At 34.0% G+C, this 21475-nt stretch overlaps 1 protein-coding gene across 8 annotated transcripts in view; it reads left to right on the forward strand.

Moving 5' to 3' along the window:
- Positions 1–21475, forward strand: part of PCDH15 (protocadherin related 15) — a 1788406-nt gene that overhangs the window by 1218588 nt on the left and 548343 nt on the right. For all 8 annotated transcript variants that reach the window (XR_012417282.1, XM_065521086.2, XM_065521087.1 and 5 more), the window contains one exon: positions 17831–17991. Coding sequence is in view for 7 of the 8 variants with exons in the window: in XM_065521086.2 (XP_065377158.1) it covers positions 17831–17991 (161 nt within the window). In the remaining variant the exon portion in view is untranslated. The remainder of the gene's footprint in view (positions 1–17830; positions 17992–21475) is intronic.

The raw sequence follows: 21475 nt of genomic DNA on the forward strand, positions 1-21475 counted from the left end.
TTGCCACCAAATATAGTAGTTCAGATGATGATCATTTCAATCTCTGTAACTGGAGATATGATTGTGTTACCCCATTGAACAACTGTATAAGCTGACTACCATTAGATAGAAAGGTACTTGACTTCATAGCTTTACTGTATTTAGAACAGTTGTTGACAGCTTGTATGTAGTAAGGCTGATTTTATTAATATGTAGATTTTAAGCACAGAGATTAAAACAGACTTGTAAAGTGCTTGAATCTTAATTCAGATGAAAATTAGCCAAACATTGTAAATCATTAATTAAAATGTTACCAAAACTTTAGAATTTTAATCACATATCAGTGATTAAAAGTTATGATGTACTTCCCTTAACTATACTCTGGCTAGAGGAGCAGCTTTCTCATTTTGCAGCAATGCAATTTTTTTTTTTTTTCCCTTGAGACTGAGTCTCACTCTGTTGCCCAGACTAGAGTGCAGTGGCATAATCTCAGCTCACTACAACCTCCACCTCCAGGGTTCAAGCGATTCTTGTGCCTCAGTCTCCCAAGTAGCTGGGACTACAGGCATGCATCACCAGGCCCAGCTAATTTTTGTATTTTTAGTAGAGACAGGTTTTCACTGTGTTGGCCAGGCTGGTCTCAAACTCCTGACCTTAAGTGATCCTCCCGCCTGTGCCTCCCTAATAAATTCCTTCCTTCCTTCCTTCCTTCCTTCCTTCCTTCCTTCCTTCCTTCCTTCCTTCCTTCCTTCCTTCCTTCCTTCCTCCCTTCCTTCCTTCCTTCCTTCCCCTTCCTTCCTTCCTTCCCCTTCCTTCCTTCCTTCCCCTTCCTTCCTTCCTTCCCCTTCCTTCCTTCCCCTTCCTTCCTTCCTTCCTTCCTTCCTTCCTTCCTTCCTTCCTTCCTTCCTTCCTTCCTTCCTCTCTCTCTCTCTCTCTCTCTCTCTCTCTCTCTCTTTCTTTCTTTCTTTCTTTCTTTCTTTCTTTCTTTCTTTCTTTTTTGAGACAGCCTCACTCTGTCATGCGGGCTGGACTACAGCAGTGCAATCTTCGCTGACTGCACCACAGTCCTTCCGGGTTCAAGTGATTTTCCTGCCTCAGCCTCCCGAGTAGCTGGGATTACAGGTGCCCACCACCACACCCACCTAATTTTTTTGTATTTTAAGTAGAGATGGGGGTTTCACTATGTTGACCAGGCTGGTCTTCAACTCCTGTCCTCAAGTGATCTTCCTGCCTCAGCCTCCCAAAGTGTGATTACAGGCGTAAGCCATCACTCCCAGCCAAATTAATTTATTTTATTAAACTAGACTTTAAAATGTGTATGCACTTCTTATAGGGGAAAGAGAGAGATTGAAACAGAGTACCTATACAGAGCAAATTATGTAACTAAAAGTTGATTTTATGTAGACACATAAAGGAAACTACAACTAAATAATGTCCAATGCCACAATGTTATTATGCTTCACACTACACGGCTCTTGCTTTCCTAAGCCAATCACTCAAGCTTTAATTCATAAATTTCCTCTCAATTTCTTCTGAATCTATATCCTATTGTTAATTGTCTGAGATTCTCTTGACAAGACCATTCAGAAGATACTACCTTGAGGAGGTAATGTGCAGATATGTCTGTTTGCCCTTTACATCCACTCTTCATCTGCTCAGAGAATCATGGATTACATCAGAAGGCTCCTGAGCCATCTGACATTCAGTTAGCTTCCACAAATGGGCAAAGAAAGGAGAAAATGAAGGGGAAGAGGCGAATAATAGCCAAGTATGTGTTGCGTAGGTTCTCTCCAAGCTGGCTGCCTTCTTTCCTAAATATGGCTCACGTTATATGACATTCTCCAATTAGATTATGGTTTTTTTTTTTTTTCTGATGAAATTTTTCTTCTGTATTCCTTGTTTTGTCAGTGTATGACATTACTTTTTATAGTTCCCCTATACCCTACTCCCACCTCTCTTAAGCTTTCCTTTACTAAATACACATTGGTTTATCCTAATTTGAGGGTGACATTTTCTTGCTGGCACACCAACTAATATAGTAATTGGTGCTTGAGTTGTCCCCAAGGGAAAAAAAAAAAAAACTTAAAATGAGATTATTGGATTGGACTGCGCATATTAAGGATCCATGCATAAACTCCTTTCATGGAGGTGGGAGATTCACATAGTGTATGGCTAATTTTTGCCAGCTGTGGCATCACAATTACTTAAATGACACCTGTGGTGGCATGGGATGAGTGCAGGTATAGCGTGTTGGATGATCAATTATTCATTGTAGCAAAATTAGTAATTATTATTACATTCGGTTTCTCATGACAACCAAGTATATATTTTCTGTATACTTGAGAATGTATATAGGAAAAATGTAAAACTAACAGGTAAATGCAATAAGAACACATGGAGAAATAGAAGGTCATCATGGCAGCTTTAAAGGAGTCCATCTCTTTATAATTATAAGTGTTGCAGAGATGCAACATACTTGGAACTCTCAACCCTTTTGGTCCTCTTCACCTAAAGAGAAGGCACTGAAAATTGGCACTGGGGGAAAAAAAGGAGACATTGAGACATGAGATGGGAAAATGATAAGGGTGAAAACATTGAATTGCTCAGTTCCATGTACTTTCTGGCTAGTGAACATAGACCTTCTCACTTTCTCTAGTCCTCCTCTCCTTATTAGCCTTACACAAACTGTATTTCGACAGTTTCTTCAAGAGCTAATATCAATTGTTTTCATGACCCACTTCTAACATCTCTCATTGATTCTAGGGCCATAAGAAATGTTAGCTTTTAGTCAAGTCAGGAATATAAGATCTTTTTCAAAACAGATAGCCTGTACTACAAAATAAGTATAGGTCATTGTCACTATTGGCAGGGAGCTAGAAATCATGCACGGGAGTGAATTCTAAAGATGTTAGACAATGGACAATAAAATACAAAACTCGCTGAAGCTGAATTCTTTTGCATGAATGCATTCACCCTGCATTCAGGGTGTGATGTTCTGGCTATCACAATGAAAAGTGGCATGAATAGTCTGCTAGATTGGCTAACTGAAACCAAGTCTCAATAATAGCTTCCAGTTAATGAATCAGAATGTCTGAATTTTTACAACACATTATAAAACAAGGTTCTCAAATTTCAACAAGCATCAGAATCATATGGATGGCTATTTTATTTTATTTTATTTTGTTTTATTTTATGACGGAGTCTCGCTCTTTCGCCCAGGCTGGAGCGCAATGGCGTGATCTGCAAACTCTGCCTCCAGGGCTCCAGAGATTTTCCTCCCTTAGCCTCCCAAGTAGCTGACATTACAGTCGCCCATCACCATGCCTGGGTAATTTTTTTTTTTTTTTTTTTTTTTGTATTTTTAGTAGAGACGGGATTTCCCCATGTTTGCCAGGCTGGTTTTGAACTCCTGATTTCAAGTGATCCACCAAAGTGCTGGGATTATAAGCGTTGAGTCACTGTGCCCAGCCTCATGGATGGCTATTTAAACGCAGATTGCTGAATCGGGATCTCTGAGTTCCTAATGCAATAGTTTCGGATGGAGCCGCAAATACAGATTTTGAACAAGTTCTCATGTGATGATGATACTTAAGTCAGGGGACCACACTTTAGAAACATTGTGATAAAGCCTACTTTCATAAAGTGAGGCACACAGGCAAGCAGCAACAACTAGAAGGCTCTAACCTCCTACCCTATATCTACTAAATCAGAAGTTATAATTCTAACAAGATCTCTAGGTGATTCATGTGCACATTAAAAGTTGAGAAGCCCTACTTTAGAGGAGTTTAAAAGCTCAGAGTGACGGAAATGTGCAATGAATTTATCTTTACGTGTAATCTGATGAACCAGCCTTTATTTATACACTTCTAAGATACCCAGAGGACGTGTACTTCAGCAAGATTTAACAAGTATATTGGTAAAGAGGCATCCTGCTTCCTTGAAGAGCTCTACAGTTTTTTGTTTTTGTTTTTGTTTGTTTGTTTTTTCTTTTTCTTTTTTTCTCTGTAGATTAGGGATGTCAGTGAGGAACACTGTAACAGAATGGGCTTCCTGGTCTCAATAGGGATAAATAAATGACCCTGGGTGTAAAGTGCTCATAGTGACCTAAATGGAATTAATATGTGGCTTCAACAAGATAGCATTACTAAGGCTAATCTGATTACCTCTGTTGCTGATACTCAATGTGCCAGTAAAAAAATCCAAATCTGAATCCCTAATATGGTATCATTCCTCAGGAAACCAGCTCACTGACCAGTGGCTTTAAACTCACTTTTATCACAGAGGAAGGTCCATATATGGATAAGAATTATTCAGTGTTGATTTGTGTTACTTGTCTGTAGATCTTCTACCTGAACCAACATTCATATGCTCAGAGAATGTCTTTCCAATGCTTTTTATCTTTATCTGGTGGACATACAACCTCATTTCCAACAAGGTGATTTATTTTAAGGTGAAGAATCATAGCAAAGAGCTCACACCACAGACTAATCCAATAAAGTTACTGCAATGCCTACCATTCAGAAGCAGCTAGCACAAGAGGATGGTGGGATAGAATTCTTAATTATCAGATAATGACTAGTAGAAGATTGAACTTCTATAAGGTTTAATCATTCTCTTACAGTATGTGGCATATGCTTTAAATATGAGGTCACGAAGGCATGCCCTTTCCTGAATAGCTATGCAGGAGATGGCATGACATAACAGAGCCTGGGCAACATGAAGTCAAGATGAAAGTGATCTCTCTTAATAATCTTTGTGAATAATTTTGGCTCTCTTGTCTGTGACCTTCAGCTGGGTGACATTTGAGTTCTAGGACCAGAAGTTGAATGCTTTGACAAAGAAACTCAACCATTGTTCTGACTAATTTGAAGCTCAGATTGTCCTCTGGCCATTTTTGGACCCTTCATGCTGGTGACCATTTGAACAGAGAAAAGACTTTCTGTACTTGTGGGGGATAATTGGTCCTAATGCCTTCTAGCAAATACAATAAGGACAAGTGAAGCAAGAGGAACAGATGTAAACATATCTGAGTGTACAGTTCAGCAGTTAAGTATATTCATGTTATTATGCAACCATTACCACCATCCATTTCCAGGACTCTATTCATCTTGCAAAACTAAAACATTAATCAATAACTCCTTATTACAACCTCCCCAAGTCCTTGGTAACAAACATTCTACTTTATCAATGATTTTGACTACTTTAAGTTCCCCGTATAAGTGTGTTACTAAAACACCAGGGATTTGGTCTAGGTCCTGCTATTTGCCACACAAACTCAACCACTGAGACGACGAATATAGACAAGGAAGAAGGCTTTAATCAGGTGATACAGCTGAGGAGATAGGAGCTGTCTCAAATACATCGCCCTGACTGACTAAAACTAGGGGTTTTTATAGCAGGGAAGAAATGCAATAATGTGCAAGAAACAGAAATTACAAAGGGGCAAGGAAGCAAGCATGATGAATGAGGGATCCTGCATCTCCTTGTCTGGATGTGGTGATATGGTAAGTTTCAGTTCTTTGATACTTTGAGAGGTCTGAAGATCATTTTGTAAATTTCAAACTTTCATATCAGAAGAGTAAACATTTATGTTTATTAAAAAAAATATGGAAGTGTTGGGTCAGTTTCAAGTATAATCATGCCATATTTGTCTTTTCATGAGTGGCTTATTTAGCTTAGCATACCAGCCTCACTGTTGATCCACGTTGTAGCATGTGTCTGAAGTTCCTTATTTTTCAAGTCTGAATAATATTCCTTTTGTGTATATGCCACATTTTGTTTATTGATTTATCCATGGATGGATGTTTAATTTGCTTCCAAGTTTTAGCTATTGTGAATGATGCTGCCAGGAACATGCATATGTAAGTACCTCTTCCATAGACTGCTTTCAAGTCTTTTGAGTATATACTCAGAAGTAAAATGTCTGAATCACATGGTAATACTGTTTTTAATTTTTGAGGAAACATAATGTTTTCCACAGTTTCCAAGTAATTTTATTTTAAACTTTCAATTTTTTAATACAAATTGTATATATTTCTTTTGTAAAACATGATGTTTTGATATGTGTATGTATTGTAGAATGGTTAAACCAAGCCAGCTAACATATGTATTACCTCACTTATTTTATTGTACAGACAACACTTAAAATGTATTCTCTTAGCAATTTTCAAGTGTACAATATATTGTTATTAACTATAGTTACTAGGACGTAAAATTAATCTCTTGAACTTGCTTCTTTTGTGTAACTGAAATTTTGGGCTGCACCACATTACCTTCCAACTAACAGTGCACTAGTGTTTCAATTTCTCCACGTCCTCACCAACACTTGCTGTCTTTTAGGTTTTTTGTCTCGTAGCCATCCTAATGAATGTGAGGTGGTTTATTTTTGTAGTTTTCATTTTCATTTTCCCAATGATTAGTGATGTTCACCATCTTTTTGTGTGTTTATTGATTATTTGTTTATCTTCTTTGGAAAAATATCGATTCAAGTTCTTTACACATTTTTCAACCAGATCATTTGTTTTCTTGTTGGATTTCAGAAGTTCTTTATATATGCTGCATAACAATGCCTGTTTATAGTGGGAAAAAGTTATGTTGAGAAAGCAGATAATCACTTTCAGGTGGCTCTCTGATTAATATTTGAAAAATATAATGTAAAAATAATAAACCATATTAAAGTATCTGATTATTATTATATGAAGTTTAAAAATCTTCCTCTTTCTTAAATACACTGTATGTAGAAAACCCTAAAGCAAGTTTGTCCAACCTACTACCCGCAAGCCACATGCAGCCTAGGACAACTTTGAATGCGGCCCAACACAAATTTATAAACTTTCTTAAAACATTATGAGATTATTTTTTGGGATTTTGTTTGTTTGTTTGTTTGTAGCTCATCAGCTATCGCTAGTGTTAGTGTATTATCTGTGTGGCCCAAAACAATTCTTCTTTCACTATGGCTTAGGGAAGCCAAAATATTGTACATCCCTGCCCTAAAGATTCTACACACACACACACACACACACACAGCTAATAACTAAATTCAGCAAAGTAGTAGGATACAAAACCGATGCACAAAAATCAGTTGTACTTGTATACCTAACAAGTAATAAGCTAAATAAGACATTAAGAGAATAGTTCAGTTTACAATGGCATCAAAAAGAATAAAACACATAAGAATTAATTTAACCAAGGAAGTGAAATACTTTTGCAATTATTATTAGAAAATATTTTTGAAAGCAAAGCACTTTGTCAGGCTTTAAAATAGCTTCTTCAATGTGTAAAATGATTTTCAGCACCTTACAGACCAAATGAATAAAATGACCTTTAGAAAATATCTGAAAGAATCTTACTTAATTTAGTTTAGTTTATTTATTTGATTTTTTTAAAAGGGCAAGTACCTGTGCTATGGAAAAGGAATATGACTTAGAAAGTTTACTACATTTGCCATTAGAGAGTACATAAAATTTAATTTGTTTGGCTGGATTAACCTCTCAAATGATAAGCCTATCAAAAAACTTTGAACATTTGAGTACTCTTTAGTTAATTACATTTGTGGTGCTTTAATTATCAAACTTAAGCTTAAGTTAAGCTAAGCACTGCCGTAGAAAAAAAATGACAGAATTTAGTCTTAATACTTGCCCAATTTTGCATGAAAAAAGCAAACTGTGCTTGAGCATGTATGGTTATTAAATATGTCCTCCAATTAATTGTTTCCGGAAGCAAATTACCTATAGAAAAAAAACCTTTTTCTGTAACATAGTTCTAATTCACATTTAGTATAGTCATAACATCCTTCTGTTTTATTATTTTCAATAACTTATTAAAGAATTTTGCCTTATTGTTTACAGAATTGTTAATATGAATGATTTTATAGGTGAGAAAACAGATTTAACTGTAGGGTTATGACAACTCAGAATTCTCCTAGAGGTACTGAAAAACCACATTTTCTATTATACAAATGTATCTATGGAATAAAAAGTATTAAATAGCTGAAATCAGAGGAAAAATGGGGGAGGATTATGATATGACCTTTCTCTCTGCCTAGAATATACACTTGGATTTGGATCAACCAGAAACAAAAAATAAAATAAATGGAGTTGTTGAAATATGTTCATTGATTCACTCCTACCAGTTAATTCCACACTGATTTCTTAAACATCTTCTTTGTCTTATATAATTCTGTTTGTTGTCCTACCGTCAATGAGGTACTTTTGTTTATTATTTGAATATGTGGGTTGTCTTTGCATGGAATATTACTTGGGTTTTAACTAATATTAAATATGTATAAATGACACAGATAAAATCAAAATCATATTTGACCATAAATATAACATAAGTATTTTCATTCCTGTTATAAACATAGGAAGACTGAAAATCTAAGAGAAAACACTTTAATTTGTTCTGTGATTAAAGTTCTATTAACTCTTAAGCTTAACAAACTTACTTCCCCTATCCAAAGTACTATATATGCAATCTTTAATAATTAAACTACTGTGATGTTGATAAATTTAACACAAACTCTTCAAATATCTAAAAGGGTAGGCAAGCATACTCAAGAGGATTTTTTTCTTAAGGCATTTAATCAATTTTTTTCAATCTAATCAATCATACTTACAAATTTACTGAATTGAATTATTTAAAACTTTGAAATTGTGTTTAAAAGCTTAGTCAAAATTGTTATATTTTAAATCATGTATCTAACAACAACAACTTTCTAGAGTTGCATTTTCACTGAAAAAAAAGGAATTTCACAAGTTCAAATGAAGTTTTAGTTAAAAAAAAAAATGGGATCTTCAGCTTGGTAGAGATTTAATTTCTTTGTTAGGGAATTGAAGAAAAGGCCAAAATTTGAGGTTTATAATTGATTCTAATGGAGACACGAGTTAAGAGGTTGAGCTTTTTCATCAAGTAGGGCTTTTTTGGCTTTTATCTTTTCAAATCAATCTTTCACATACATTTTAAAACCATATTTTTGGCTGAGTGTGGTAGCTCACGCCTGTAATCCCAGCACTTCTGGAGGCCGAGGCGGATGGATCACTTGAGCTCAGGAGTTCAAGACCAGCCTGGCCAACACGGCAAAACCACATCTCCACTAAAAATTAAAAAAACAAAACAAAAAAAAATTAACTAGTTGTAATGGCAGGCACCTGTAACCCCAGCTACTAGGGAGACCGAGTCACAAGAATCGCTTAAACCCAGGAAGCAGAGGTTGCAGTAAGCCAAGATTGCACCACTGCACTCCAGCCTGGGCAACAGAGAAGACTCTGTCCAAAAAAAAAAAAAAAAAATCAACAATATTTGTTTCTTTGATTTCAACTCCTGAGATATATTTTTCTAATGAACAGAACTGCCTGATTAGATTCTACAAACTTTTTTTTTTTTTTTCCGCTGGAGGAGAGTGGGGTACGAACATTGTTTTTACCCACTTTAGTCATTATGTTGAAACACACACATACACATACACATACACATACACATACACACACACACGGCATGGTCTGCTTGTACTTTTAATTTTAATTGCAGCAATTTGATGGTCTGAAAATATTAAAATCTTGCAATATTCTGAGGGTATGAACCTTTCCCATTTACACCAGTCTGAGAATTAAATATGGTAATTCCCTGAAAGTCTTTATATTTTATCTCTTAGTCTAGTTAATAGTCAGCAAATGCTAATAAGCACTAATAAGCATTTTTGACCTTAGTAATATGACTTCTTTTATTGCTTTTTATCTTGTTCATTTTTGCTTTTGCCAGCAAGAAATGACCTTTTATTTCATGAAAAATTATCAGAAGTAACTGTGAATAAACTGTTGTGATCTTTTTGTTTTATATTTTACATATGCATAGTCTTTTTTTTTTTTTTTTTTTTTGCTGGGTTTCATGTATGTTCTGTGTTTCTTTTATTTCAGTTGTAAAGTAGATTTTACATTTTAAAAAATTTTGTTGATAATGTTACCAATTTAATGAAAAATAATATATAACTCCTTTGTATGCTTAAATCTATATAAATTCCTAGTATCTGTAGGGTGAAAAATATTATTCATTGGGTAATTGCGTGCCTCCACTTACATTAATTTTTATTTTTTCCTCATAGAACTCTATATTGCTGATTGTAAAAATCTTGGTAACTTATTTAAACTCACAGTTAGTAAGTAGTGTGCAGCCAAGATTCTGAACATAGGTCTTTTGGCATTCAACCCTGTATCAATTACCTGTTATTGTATAACAGTATCATTAAAATGAGGTAATTTAAAACAACATACATTTATTTTTTAAGAGTTTCTTTGAGTCAGGAGTCCAGACACAGCATAGCCAGGTATTCTGCTTAAGGTTTCACAGGAGTATAATCAAGGAATTGTCAGGGCTACCGGTTTGATCTGAAACTTGATTAGGGAAGCATTTGCTTCCAAGCTCAATCAGATTGTTATATATTCCTTATGGACTCAGAACACAACACAGATGTGTTCTCATGTTATACAGACACATAGACACATATATACAACATAGAATTTCATGTAACCACATAGTCACATACATGGGAAATAGAAACACAGAATTTTCTTTGGGGTAGAGGCAAGTCACAAGTTTTTTTGAACCATCCTTAATGCCCGTTATCCTATTTTATGGGAGGCAAGCTCTAATGTCACAGACTACATCTATATCTATCTCTATATCTGTGACCTAGGGAAACTGATTCTAGGGTCACATCATTGGTAATTATATTATACTCTTCTCCCATCTTTTAGAGTCATTTCCATTGTAATCTTTTGAACTTTTGTGAAGAATATTATAGGGCATGAAATTCAAAATAGTGAATTTATGTGTATTCAGAATTTTTGAATAAGTTTCCCAAAAACTGAAAAGAAAACTAAAAAGATTTTTATGTTTTTATATTTAAAAATGTATATTTCCAAGAGAAAAGCAAAATATAGGAAACTAGGGAAAGGAGAACTAAACTGTCAGTTAGTAGAACCAGGCTTTTGTTCTGAATCTGCTTTTATTAACTAGGTTGTCTTGTTCAGGTGATTTTAACTCTTGGGATTGGAAAATGTGGAGATAACAGAGGATTGACTTTATGTTCCTTCTATATATACATAAAAAGGGATGCTAAGTTTCCTCCTAGTTCTAAAATTTTGTGATTCAATTTTTAGTTGTATAAGTGACATATGAACAAAATAAACAAATTCTACATCAAAATGTACAATGTATGTGAATTTACTTAATACTTTATTCACAACATAAGAATTGATATTAGTAAGTACCTAAATATTAAGGTATTTCTTTCAGTTTCTAAAGAAAAAGCTAAAGATAGAAGAACAAAACTCCAATTCTGAAGTTTTATGCTTGGATTTCTATGCCTACCCTAATACGTCATCTATTATATGAAGGAATATAATAAGTAAATAAAATATAATGTTACCTGAGAAATACAAGTGAAGTACACTTTAGTAAAGTCTTCCACTTTGCAATGTTTTTTTTTTCTTTTGAAGTAAATAAAATTTAAATTTTAAAGACCAACATAGTTTTGCAGAGCAACATGTTTTTAATACTTGTAAGTTTTTATTTAATTGTTGGTGACTTGGCATTATTTCTCACTTTTAGCAAGAATTGATGTAATTAATATATTCCTAGCATTCAACCCCAGCCCAACAAAAATTTGTACTGTCATGATAAAGTTGCTGGACACACACGTTATATATGTCTTGCCATGTTAGAGTTTTCCAAGTGGTTATCTAGATACAATATGTACATAGACATAGTTGAAATGTAGTTTATATAATTGTAAAGGAAGAAAAAGTGTGAAAAGTCAAAGAAGAGAGACACTACTTTCAGGAAGGTGCTGGGAAATTTTGATTAAAAAAGAGGATTTGAGAATGAAAAAGTCATATTTTAGCCTGATAATCTTGGAATATAGATTTTACTCAATACTGACAGAATAATGGCTATGGTCATTGCTTAACCTCACTGGGAAACTACATAATAGCTAAATTTTCACTTTTTATCTTTTAATTTTTTAATTAATAATGTACTTTGGGAAGCTTTAATTTTGGTTGTTTGTTTTGTTTGCAAGGATTCACATGCAAGAGAAAGCAATATATGCTTCTGGTTGTATGATATAACTAAACATTCTTCTAGTTGGCTCAAACTGGGGAAAGATTGTGGGGAAAATCTTAGCAATCTATATTGTTTCTACAACTTTGAATAATTATTTTAGAGCACCAATTAGTAGGTTCTATGCACAGAGTGATTTTTTTTCCTTATTTTAATGTTTGGAATGAACTAAAGCATTCAATTACTCTCTCTCCCTACAGAACTTATTCTCTCAGCTTCATTGAGTTAGGTTAATTAGAAAGGCAGCAGACTCCACACCAACCTGCCACAGCCACCTCCCCAGCTATTTTAGAGAGTAATTCATTTGTATTATAACTGTCTATTTAAAGAAGCAAATAACTTTTCTAGGAAAACATTGAACATCAAAATATGATTTATATGACTCTCCATCTCTTTCTCTGTCTCTCTCTCTATATATAGAGAGAGATTTTATATATATATATATATATTTATATATATATAAATAATAAATCTATTCAGGCTTGCTATCTATCTATCCATCTATCTATCTATAGTTTCTATAATATACATATAGAGTTGTTTCTTGGTATCCATGGGGAATTGGTTCCAGTATTTCCCTTTCCTCCTATGGATACCCAAATCCAGGGACACTCAAGTCCGTTATATAAAATGGTGTGGTATTTTCATATAACCTATTCATATTATTCCATGTACAGTCATGTGTAGCATAACTACATTTTGGTCAATGACAAGCCCCATATATGGCTCAGGTCCCATGAGATTATAATACTATATTTTATTGTATGTTTTCTATGTTTAAATATGTTTAGATACACAAATACCATTCTGTTACAATTGCCTACAATATTCAGTACAGTAACATGGTGTACAGGTTTGTAGCCTAGGAGCAATATGCTACACCATATAGAGTAGGTGTGTAGTAGGATATACATCTAGGTTTATGTAAATATACTCTATGATGTTTGTACCTGACAAAATTGCCTAAAGACACGTTTCTTGGGATTTATTCTTATCATTAAGCAACCTTTATGACTAGGCTTTAAATCATCTCTAGATTACTTATAATATCAAATACAATGTAAATGCTATGAAAGTAGTCGTTATACTGTATTGTTTAGAAATAATGAGAAAAAGTCTGTAAATGTTTAGTAAAGATACAACTATCTACTACCTTCCTAAATATATTTGATCCCTGATTGATTGCATCAATGGATTAGAATCTCATGGATATGGAGAGCCAACTGTACATGTACGTGTGTGTGTGTTACGTGTGTATATTTCCTAATAAAACCAAGCACTGTACTGAGGATGAGCAAAAAGTTTTCTATATAAAGATCGCTACTAGTATGAATTTATTGAATAAGGCTTTTTCCTGCCTTTGAAACTAATTAGTTTCTATGAGAAAATACAAGACTGAGATAAGAAAGTGGGAAGAGTGGTGGTCAGTCTGGTGATAGCAGGCCTCGATGGTTTGCCTATCAGTTGAAATATAGCATAGAAAGAACTGTCCATGGCTGGGCGCGGTGGCTCACGCCTGTAATCCCTGCACTTTGGGAGGCCGAGGCGGGCCGATCACGAGGTCAGGAGATCGAGACCATCCTGGCTAACACGGTGAAACCCCGTCTCTACTAAAAATACAAAAAATTAGCCGGGCGCGGTGGCGGGCGCCTGTAGTCCCAACTACTCGGAAGGCTGAGGCAGGAGAATGGCGTGAACCCGGGAGGCAGAGCTTGCAGTGAGCCGAGATCGCGCCACTGCACTCCAGCCTGGGCGACAGAGTGAGACTCCGCCTCAAAAAAAAAAAAAAAAAAAAAAAAAAAAAAAAAAAGAATTGTCTGTTAGAGGCATGGGAACTTCTTTACAGTTGTGTCTCAAAGAGGCATTCCCTCTTACCTCTTGACTTCTAATATTGATTACTGTGGATTTAAGTCTTTGGAATTCATCTAAATTCTTTCAGACTGCTTACTACACTAATGTGTTGACCAAACATAACCCTAGCTTTTTGAAATGAAGAATAGACTTGGTTTGTAAGGCTTCTGTGACATGAAATAAGTTATTTTTAGCCAAAAATGATTTCCTTCCAAAATGGCATTATTAACATCAACAACAATAACCACAGTTTTCATTTTAGAAATTCTTTCTTGTGCCAGGAACTGTAGTCAGCACTTCATATATATTATCTAATTTAATCATCAGAGCAAACCAGTAGGCTCTTCTTTGATGTAAATTACATTATACACACTGGTAAATAGAAGAATAAAGTTGGTATAATGAGGAAAGTTTATTAATTTATAAGTTATTTTCTAGTTACTTAAGTTTATTCATACATTTGTTATTTATGCTTTGATATAGTCTGGATAATCTTTTTTTCACAATTAAAAAGAAAGGACTAGCTATGTAAGAAGATCTTAAGAAAAAATGGAAAATCTATTGAAGAATATTTATTCTGTACAAGTAGAGTCTATATTAGCAGTTACATGAACTCCTGTAATGTATAATATGTTAATCTCTCTGGAGAATCAGGAAGTACATAAAAAGAAGCTGCAAAATGATCTGAATTAATAGGCTAATAAAGAGGCTAAATGAAAGATGAAGTTTTCCATTTTTATAAAAAAGTCCCTAGAGGTAAATGGCCCTCAATACCTACTTCTTGGAGGAAGAAGCACAAATCCCAATATTTAAGGCTGTAAAAGACTGACTGGCCAAGAAATGTGTTGAAAATATCAATAAATATTAAACTTAATATTTTTAACATGATTGTGATTGTTTTGATTTTCATTGGTGTTCTAAATACAAGAGAACAAGTCTTTTTCAGGAAGATACATATAGTATTATAGTAGAAATGCCTTTTCTATTATAGTACTGATTTTATAGAAGAGAAAAATCGAGGGTAAATGTGGTTAAGAAATCTATCCACTTTCACATAGTCAGTAAGTGGTGGATTATGGATTGGATTCTAAGCCTATCCATTCCAGGGCCAGCTCTCTTAAATTCCATTATATGAGTATCAAACTAAATTTAATTCCATTTTTGGGCTGCCACCATTTTTATTATGATGAAAGGAAAATTTCATATAAGGTGAATCCCATCTTGGGTATTACCTATTCTGCAAGACAGGCCTATTCAGGATTTACACCTGTTGATCCCTTTATTATAATTAAATATGTCTCTTTACCACTACTAAACATGCTCGTTCTAGCTGATATTAATAGAACCATCCAGCTTTCTTATTTAGTGTTGTGTTGTACCTCCCATCTTTGTATTTTTAACTTATCTGTGATATTTAAAATGAAGTCAAGGAAGGGAATACATCTAAACATCACATGAAACATGTTAAGCAAAAGGTTTATTGGCAAAAAGGGAAGCTTGCAAAATAACGAAGGAGGAAAGGGGGCACATTATCCCAATATAGCCAGAGTATTCTGGTGTTTAGCTGCTTGCCAGTATTGTCTAGAACACTAGCTTTTCAGATCTCGAAATCTTAGGATATGTGGAAAGATACAGTCACCAATGCTGGGATGGGGTAGGGAGGGCCAGGAGCTTCTGGCTCAATGTTAACTTTAGCTTGGGTGTCACATATTCTTCCAAGGAGGGGGGTATGGGCACAGTTGTTCAGGCAATTCAGAGTGAACACCTAGGTTAATTTTTTAAAAATATGTATATTGCTCCTTGTATCATGTCTGCCTAAGCTTTGCTCTCTTCTCTCTCTCCCCTAAACTTTTGACTTAAAGCAAGATGGTATATGAACATTTGAGACACTTTTTTTTTTTTCTTTCTGGCAATACAAATGGACAATTCTAAAGGGGAAAGCAGGCAAACAAATGAAACTCTTTCTTTTTCAACACACCAGCAGTAGAAAGATTTATTGTTGAGTTTCAATCATTGAACTCAGGAGTGAGCTGAGAGCAAGAAAAGTATAGACGTTTTCCATGAAAATTAGAATCATTAAATAAAATATAAATCCAGATACAGTGTTTTTGTTTCACTACTTTAATATTAGTTACTATTAAAACTTTATCTGGTTGTAACCTATTTGCTTTGTAAAGAGAGTTCAATGTCTCCTTCCCTTAGTGTATCGTGGAGTATATATATATAATATCAGAAGATTTGCAGTTGCTACTCTTAAACACTATTGAGTCAAGGTATTAATGTTAATGTTAGTTGACTTGCCTATTGTACATAATTTTTTCTTGATCAAAAAATAAATTACCTTTCAATTTCTCAATTATATATTGAAATATAAATCAAATATCTATTTGTGGTGAGTTGTGTATTTGTAAATTAGTATGTACTGGGGCCTTGAATATATATACATTCTTGAACAGATATCTGATCTATACTTTGGAATGTATTGTGTGTAGGTTATGTATTTGCCATTTCAGTCAAAAATAAAAATACTCATTCCACTCAATATTCATATAATTAAATCCTAGTATGTGAAATAGTGGAAAACAAATCCTGCCATTTACAAAAGTATGTGTATGTGAGACAACATCTGTGTTTAAACATTTTTTGGCTTGTTACAAAAGATTAATGATTCTTTCCAACATTTCTTAGACAGATAAAGACCTGTAGTAATAGTATGACAAAGAAATATTATAGATAATTATAGTTCTTATTATATTACTGAGAAAATATTTTAAAGAGACTTCCACTTTTCTTGTAATTATGCAATGGTATAACATTTAGGCCAATTTCATGCCTTAAGAAAATGCAACAGATACATTTTTCATTATATTTTTCAAGCTAGATTCATATTTATGGATTCTCTATATATTATTGAGTGCTATCCTAAGGCAATGGGTTCTCTCAATATTTGCCATTTATTCCAGTGTTTTTTGGAGGCTACATTGTATTTGCATAGCCACATCTCTTCTATATCTGTAAGTTTAATAAAATGGATCCGTTAAAAATGACTGCTCTAAGCCATGGTATATTATTATTTGGCAAAGAGATCATTGCTGCATGAGGGAAAAATGGTATTTAAGTTGCATCAGTGCTGTTTGCATTCAACATGTAAAATTCATGGGATCTTTAACAGAGTAGAAAGGGTTAGAGACATAATCTTTTCAAGTCTTATTCAAAAACTGTCTACAATTCAGCTTGCTGAAAAAAATAAGAAATCAAGCACTGAAATGTTACACTGGCATAGTGTGTTGTTCTAGTGGAGTGACCCAGACATGTCTTAAAGAAGAATGGCTTTTATTGCATTTCTGCTCACTAGTTTTGTCTTTCATATCAAGATTTATGTTTTATGTATCTGCTCTAAGATAAAAAGAAGCAGTTTTCACCATGGGAGACTCAGCTACTTTTAAAAAATCTGTACTTTCCTCTTCCTTTCTTAGTTTCACCATATCTTTTTTTCACATCAGAGGTCTTATAGAATTAATTGAGGCATCAGACTCTGCTATTACAGGCATTTCCTTTTCTTCAGGATAAAACTCAATGATAACTCCTGTGAGAAATGACAGATGGGGGGAAACAGATTTATGTTGTTAGAGGGAAACACAAAATGGATGATGGAACTCACCAGGTCGGAATCTCTGCCTTCCACCAAAAATATTATCGATAAATAATATAATGCAGATATTTTGGCCTTTTGGCAAAGAATATTTTCTGTCTTATGTTAGATATACAGTTGAGTATTTTCTGCTTTAAAACTGATTGTGAGTCAGCCACAGTTTAAGAGCATGATCTTTGCCAAAGAATTCATATGAGTAGAATATGTTTTCAAATAACTTTCTTTGGTTTGCAGGTACAATTCTGGTGGACAACATGCTGATCAAAGGGACTGCTGGAGGACCAGACCCCACCATAGAACTTTCTTTAAAGGACAATATGGATTACTGGGTGTTGATGGATCCTGTTAAGCAAATGCTTTTCCTGAACAGCACCGGGAGAGTTCTGGATAGAGATGTTAGTGATTTTTTTTTTCTTTGCCCCTGTGATATAAGTTTATTATAATTTAAATGTCTATGTGTGTGTTTATATGATATTGAATTATTTATATAATTTGAGTTTATTTCCTGAGTATATCAATAACAGTTTATTTAACTCATTGAAAGAAGTATGAGAAAGGAACATCTGTATCTTAGAGAACCATTATACTTCTGATTTAATATCCTGGAAGCTTGTCAATTTCTGAACAAGAAGAAAATAGAGTGCTTAGAAAAAAGAGGTGGAACCCTTGGCAAAGTAGGACAAGCATGGCTATAACTCATTTCTCTCCAACGACGGCAACATATAGGTGTGTCACTCAGCTGTTGGCTTGAAGACATAGTTTGGTAGGTGCACTCACGGGAGACTGCCTTACAACCAGTAAGCCTTGGTTGAAGGGCAGAACTGTGGAAATGTCTTATATAGCTGCAAAAAAAAAAAAAAAAAAAAAATGAGCAAAAGTTTCATGGTAATATGTCAGTTAAGTAGTTGTCAGATAGCGTAAATACTTTTTTATTAAGAATATCTATATTGGGCTTGGTACAGTGGTAGCTCATACCTGTAATCCCAGCACTTTGGGAGGCCCAGCTGGGAGAACTGCTTGAGCCCAGGAGTTTGATTCCAGCCTGGGCAACAGAGCAAGACTCTGTCTTGACAAAAAATTTAAAAAACTAGCCAGGCATTGTGACACATGCCTGTAGCCCCGCTAATCTGCAGACTGTGCTGGGAGGATCACTTGAGCTTGGGGTAGGGGAGTGGAGGCTACAGTGAACCATGATCATACCAATGCACTCCAGCCTGGGCAGCACAGCAAGACACTACCTCAAAAAAAATTGCAAAATTACCAAAGTTGCTGGAGGTTTCATTTCTGGAAAAGTTTTTTTAAAAACAGTTTAATAGGTTTAAGTAGCTGTCTAAAGTAACTCTGTACTCATTTATTTGCATCTCAGTCTTTCTTGAGTGCAGAGGGGCAGGGGATAGTGGATTATAACCAGTAATTGTACTGGACCCTGGGAAAACTCAGAGAGTAACTCTAAACATGCTTACCCACAAATTCCCAGCTTATGAAATCCAAATGTCAGATATTCAGCTTCGTGAGCCTGAGTCATTTCACATCATTGCGCAGGGTTTATGATCCACTTTACAATAGGTTATGGAGTGCTTGATACTTTATACTATTTCATGTCTAAAATTTGGAGTCTTTAATAAATCTCAATTTGCCTCTTATTTTAGTACAGTTTACTATGTACTTTATTACCTATGAATTTTTTGAATTCTTGTGAATTATGTTTTCCTGCTGCCACAGTGCTTTCAGGGGTTCATTCATCAAAGCCTAAGGACTTTTATTCTGAATATCCTTAACCCAGTGTCCATCTGTTTTATGTGGAACAGATACTGCTAGACAAATAGTGAGGTAAATCCGGGCAGACCATTACTGCTAGGCAAATAGTGAGATAAATCCGGGCTTTTTATCCAAATCTAATCACCACTGGAAATTGCAGTCTCATTTAATTGTAAAATAATATATGCTTATGGTAAACATATCAGAAAATAAGAAGCATATATATGAAGGTAATTTTATCAGTTAGGGAAAATAACATTTAATATTTATTCTGCCACATTTTATTTCAAGCATTTATGTGTATTGGTATTTATATTTATAATACTTATTAATTTAAATTGGATTATACTGTTCATTATGCTTTTAGCCTACTCATTATAATGCAAACAAATGTATACTTATATAATTATTTTTATTAGCTGCATATTTGATTATTGGATGAATAAATCAGAGATTTTTAAAAAATGAATCTCTTATTTTGGATGTCAAGTTTGTTTGCAGTTTTTAATAATTACAAAAATGCTGCAGTGAAAATTTTTGTACATGCATCTTTGTACAATTGTTTGGTGGTTTTATAGAGATAAATTCATTTACCATCATCTTATTACTGGGATAGGGAGTTATATGCATTTTGCTAAATGGTCCTCCCTATATATTATACCTATATGCTTTGATATCAATATTGCTAAATAATTGTAATGTCTGAAATAAAATAATAATATAATGTAAATATTTGAAATAATTTTAGTCTACTTGGAGAGGTGTTTTATGTTTTTACTTTATTGTTTTCACATTATTTACATTGACATAGAATAAGATATTTTTTCTTCTGTATGCTTCTCTATGATCCTAGTTAACAATATTTTCTACAAAGATATGGTATTCATTTGAAAAAAATGTGAGTGTACACTTTTTATATAGATTGTATTTGTAAATATGCTCTCCAGTATTAATGAAATACATATTAATACTATGATATAAATACATGTAACTCTATACATTTATTGGCATTGTTTTAAATTTTATTTAAGATAAAATGTTTTTCCCAAAAGCTAAATACACATAAAATATACATTATTGTTAAATAATTATATTATTATGAGAAATACCAAAATATTTGTAGTTTCTTTTAAAATATAGGGCATTTATCTGAAATGTAATTCTTTTGGTTGTTGCCCAAAGTTTTTGGGTTGTTTTATGAATATAATGAATCAAAATAAAAAAATACGGGCTGGGTGTGACGGCTCATGCCTGTAATCCTAGCACTTTGGGAGGTCGAGGCCAGTGGATCGCTTGAGGTCAGGAGTTCAAGACCAGCCTGGCCAACATGGTGAAAACCCATCTTTACTACAAAACCAAAAATTACCCAGGCATTGTGGTGGGTACCCTGTAATCCCAGCTACTCTAGAGACTGAGGCAGAAGAATCACTTGATCCCAGGAGGTGGAGATTGCAGTGAACCAAGATCACACCACTGCACTCCAGCCTGGGTGACAGAATGTCACTCCGTCTCAAAAAGAAAAAAAACAAAAATATATATGTGTGTGTGTGTGTGTGTGTGTGTGTGTATACACATAGAAATATATATATTCAGTATCAAATATATATAATATATATTCCATATATATATATTATATATATGCTCTGAATAACAAAATAGAACCAATAATTTGAGTTTGACCCTACTAACAACGGCCAAAGCTCTGTATTATAATCACTAGCCTATAATTAACTTTAATCCTTCTTAGTGGTAAATTGCTCTTAAAAATATTTTTATAGAAAATTTTCCACTGAATCTTTGTTATGAAATGATGCTTTTCTAAGAATATTCTGATTTTATTCAAAGTTATTTGGCTTATAAGGAAGACACAAAAATGCCTTCAAATGATTTCAAGTTGATTTCAAGAATACCAATAGCATAGATATAAAAAATAATTTGCTTTTATGGAAATTCTATGTTTACCAGGGAGAAAGAAAAACTACTTGGTCTTGGACCATATGGTCTCTAGTTTCTACATTTTTCTGTGTATATTCTCTATTCTTCTCTCTGTAGAGCAGATTCCTTTATACACTTACAGTTTTATCCATTGCCTTGTTTTTCATTTGACTTTAAGTATTTTCT

The sequence above is a fragment of the Macaca fascicularis genome, chromosome 9 (genome assembly GCF_037993035.2).
Source record: "Macaca fascicularis isolate 582-1 chromosome 9, T2T-MFA8v1.1".
Classification (NCBI taxonomy): domain Eukaryota; kingdom Metazoa; phylum Chordata; class Mammalia; order Primates; family Cercopithecidae; genus Macaca; species Macaca fascicularis.